General features: G+C 31.3%; 1 protein-coding gene across 1 annotated transcript in view; it reads right to left on the bottom strand.

Moving 5' to 3' along the window:
- The window catches only part of ITGB3BP (integrin beta 3 binding protein (beta3-endonexin)), a 66,044-nt gene that overhangs the window by 24,738 nt on the left and 36,778 nt on the right, over positions 1–4,528 (bottom strand). Inside the window, exon 7 of the mRNA XM_012639486.1 lies at positions 1,056–1,103. Within this exon, the coding sequence (XP_012494940.1) occupies positions 1,057–1,103 (47 nt within the window). The 3' untranslated portion in view covers position 1,056. The remainder of the gene's footprint in view (positions 1–1,055; positions 1,104–4,528) is intronic.

The following is a 4,528-nucleotide window of genomic DNA, read 5'->3' as shown; positions in this document are numbered from 1 at the left end:
CAGACTACTTAGCTTAGTATCCTGGCTGTGTCTGTTAGGTAATTCTGGGACAAGGTAATTAGCCTTTTTGTGCCTCAGTTTCCTCACCTATAAAATAAAGATAATAACTGTATCAACCTCACAAGTTGTTGTGAAGATTAAATGGGATATGAACAAAGCACTTATAACACTGACACATAGAAAGTGCTCAATGTTAGCTGTTATTATAAGCTATTATTTATTGTATACAACAGAATGAACATTTTAAGGAATGAAAGTGACACAATTTTCTATATAAGATCGTTGCAATATTTTAAGAATGGCTTGTTTCTTGAGACACCATTTCCAAAGCAAAGTATTTTGGTGATAAAAATATAATTCTTTTATTTTGCTTTAATTTTTTTTCTCTAACAGGCAGCAGGCAATACCTGGTTAGCTTCTAAGAATCTTAATTAATACTGAGGCCATGAAGTCTGGGATCATGCCAGTTCTTAATGTGAATGTTCAGTTATAGGTACACTAAGCACTCACACCACCTCATGACTCATATTGCTTCTAGTGTATATGTTATTATATAATAAGCTGTTTATAAATGTGTAATTTTTACTTCTATTGTTGAATCAATAGGAATTGTTTTGTTAAAGGTATAACTAATTAATACATAATTATTTACTTAATTTAGCACATTTCAAAATTGAACAGATTTGTTATATCTTGTTCAGTCAGATATGTCATATAGAAATTATAACCTACCTGGTATCTATTTAGCTATTTATACAAAAGGTGCTCAATTAAGGGCCTTCTTTACACTCAGTTAAAAATGCGTCCTCTCTGACTTTTACAGCTAGCCTAGTCAGCTCGACGCTGTTGTTTTTTAATCAGCCTCTAACTCACAGATCTTGTGCCCTCCTGTTGTTTATAAGAAGAGATGAAATATAATTTCAACTAAAGCTCCAAAGCTAATGCCCCTATTTCCTTACCGAAAGCACCAAATCTGATAATGTAAGTAAAATGTTTCTATCTGAACAGAGTGAAATTTAACAAGGTTAAACTGAATTAGAAAGGTAAAACAGTACCTCAGTTTAAAATGGCTTTAAGGAATTCATAGCTGTCAAGACGACATTCTGTATGAAAGAAGAAAGATTTTTTTTCACAAAATAGTTCAAAGTAACTTGTCACAGTATATGATACACAATAAATGTTAAATCAAACTGAAATTAAAATAACCTAAAGTTTTATTTTACATTATATTAATAAATAGCAGTTTGGGGGCTACAAATTCTCATTTCAATATTCTGTTGGTTAGCCTGATTCGATTTCAGAATGTACATTTTAAAATCTGTTATGAAAACTGCCAAGACATTTATTAGTATGATGCCTGCTTAATACCATTGTTAGTATACTTTTTACGGTGTGTTATAATTACTTGTCATTTATGCTGATTCTATACTCCTGAGGGCAGGACTATATCTGCCTTGATATCAGTGTATCCCCAACGCTAGAACAATGCCTGGTTCATAGTAGGCATTCAATAAACATTAATGAGGTGTGTAAGGAGATAGCAATTTATAAGTTTTTGAAAACATTTAAAAATTCTTAGAGTGGCCATTTGTTGTCATTAATTCACACATCCATTGCACTGTATTGTGGTCCTTCTTTTCAGGTTCTGTACTAGGCTCTGGGGCTACAGTACAGAGATAAGACTTGTTTGTTTGTTTGCCAAAGAGGGGCCCAGAAAGAGTCCTGTAACCAGACAGTTACAATGCACTACAACATTATACATTTATAAAAATTCAGACAAGTGTTGTAGCAGCCTAGAAGATGAAGCAATTTAGCTTTACCTAGGAGAGCTGGGGAGAGCTTCAGAGGATGTGACATCTGAGACAGACCTTAAAAGATGAGCAGTAGTTTGCTAGACAGAGAAGGAAGAAAGAGCAATCTAGGTAGAGGGAAAAGCAGCAGAGAGGCCTGGAGTCCTGAAAGAGAGATTCCAGAGGGCTAAAGTATATGGTGTAAAAAGTATGAATAAAAATGACCACCCTCCTCCTATCTGAGGTCTGAGCTAGAGGAGAAATCACCTAATATTTAATAATTACTCAAGTCCTGCTTTTAACTGTATAAGTAGCTATCTAACACTATAAACATCTCTGCTCTATTACATATGTGTTTAAAATATATAAACCACTTAGAGAATTTATTCAACTCTTTTTTGTGGGGCTTTTTTGACTAAGAGTTAAAATGGAAAAAAGTTCACCTGTCAGGTGACATAAAGCCAATTTCTACTAAATGTGCCAGAATAATTTTTCTCCATCTCAAGAACAGTTAGTCTTCAGTCTATTCATTACTGTCTTTTTATAGTATTTTTATTTAATAAAACCTATTAAGACTACCATACAAATCTCTTTACTTATGCTTTTATCTTTTAACTGATCAATTTTTATATTGCTGACATCCCTTCTTCACCATTTGCTCATTTAAAAATTCATAGTATGTGAGATATGTCTCCGGGGAAAATGTCTATAAAATTTGTTACAGCTGGCAAATGTGTATGAGTCAGTGATAGCACATGACTAAATGCTTCACAGAAAATAAAATTTGTTTCTGTAGTAAGCAGAACTGTTTAAATGTTATTTATTTTTATGTTTCAAAGAAAATATATTGTGAAGTGTTGCATTGATTTAATACGCAACAATGTCTGTGTACACGCTGTAGAAGGAAAATTTATGAAACCTTTGCACAACTCCTTTAATTGAATTTTCCAAATCTCTCACCACACACAAATAATCAATATCTTCTGCAGAGAAAACCAGTCAGAATTATTACAGTCTTTCTTTTCAATTTTGTTGTCATCAGCACATACAGAGCACCTGGATATTTGTAATGTCTGATAGCAAGTTATTTACACCTCTTAAACGCATAATTGCTATTAAGTGAGCCCAAATCTATAGTTTTAAAATTTTTTTACCGATTTTATTTAAAAGAAAAATTATCATACTTCTAGTAAAGTATTAAAACATTTAAATCATGGAAGAAATTATTAAAAAGGCTGTGAAAAGTAATAAACAGTTTGCTTTTACTTAAATCCTAGACAAATCTCAAGTAAGCATTTTTAGCAGTTGAAATGAATCCCCAAAACAATGATAAATACTGTAAAACAAGAGCATTAACATTATTAATAGGAAAGGTATGACCCACGTACAGCATACATGACAGCTGAATGCTTATAAAGAGCTGAGGACTACAGTTGTACATTAATGTATATTTGTACTACCAAAATTAATAGCTACATTTTTTATCTCCAGATAAACCTAGAATGTTAAAGCATAAGGTGGAATTTTTGTTGTTTCTCCTAAAACTCATCATGTCTAAAATTCAAACCTCAGTGCTTTTAAAATTGAAGTATCTGTTTGAAAAAATATACTGTTTAATGTTAAGATAAAATAGAAAAAACCAAAAGGTTAGTAATCTTCTGGGAGTAAAATTATTTAGCTGATATGATGAATACTTTTTCAAGTCTGAGTGGGGTAAAGATCAACATATTTTTATGTTTAAAAATACTTTAGTGGGTGGTTGGAATGAAAAGGCAGTATCAAATTATTTTAGAGTCTTAGAATAGAGAGGGAGTTTAAAATTTGTCCTGTAGTCTAAGAATTTGATAACTTTAAAATCCTATAACCAAGATGAATTTTACAATGAAATAACACACTAAGTTAGCTAAAGAAAACAGGAACATTATAGTGTATGCTTTTTTTAAAGAACAGAGCTAGAAACTCTGAAATATTTTCTATTATAAACAGCTGAAACAATCAACTTTTTGAACAATGTAAAGTTCAGATGGTTACATTTCATTTAAAATATGCATACTGCAACCTACACAATTATTTTCAAAACAGATAAAATATGTTTTGGACTGAAGCTAAATGTCTAGATTTCATATCTTGGCAATTGCTCTACAATTTGCTTACATTCTTTTCAAAAACATTTTGTTTATTGGAAGTACTAGTCATAGACAAACAATGATGGTATTTTTTAATATTGCCAGAAAAAATGAAAACACTTAAGTACTATATAATGGCATCTATTGACTAAAGAATATCTGTATCAAGTTGTTTTAAGTAGAGGTTGACTATGTAAAGTAAATAAATTTCATGCTTTACCATGTGATGATAATGTGACATTCCATCTGTCTCAACTCATTGAATGGTCATAAGTTTTAAATCTTCACCATAACAAATTTAAAATAATTATGAAAATTCACATCCAAATCTAACAGAAAAAGAATCTTTCATTTCACTATTTTCCTAATAGTCGTAAAGCCAGTATTACTGAAGAAAACGAAGTTAAGGTTATTTCCTAAGTAACTGAAGAAAGAAGTTCCTTTGTCTAAGAAATTTGTATTTAGCAGGGGAGATCCTCTTTTATTCATACGCTCCATCAAGGCGTTCCCTGATTTACAAGGTCCAGCTCTTTTGAAAACTATAAAAATCTCAGTGTGCCTTTTCATGTTATTGTGAATGTTTTAAATTTCTCTTGAATAAATTATATGAAG

Source organism: Propithecus coquereli, unplaced genomic scaffold (assembly GCF_000956105.1).
Source record: "Propithecus coquereli isolate 6110/MARCELLA unplaced genomic scaffold, Pcoq_1.0 Scaffold14, whole genome shotgun sequence".
Classification (NCBI taxonomy): Eukaryota; Metazoa; Chordata; class Mammalia; order Primates; family Indriidae; genus Propithecus; species Propithecus coquereli.
Note: the sequence above shows the minus strand (reverse complement) of the source record. Positions and strands in the feature narration are given on the sequence as shown.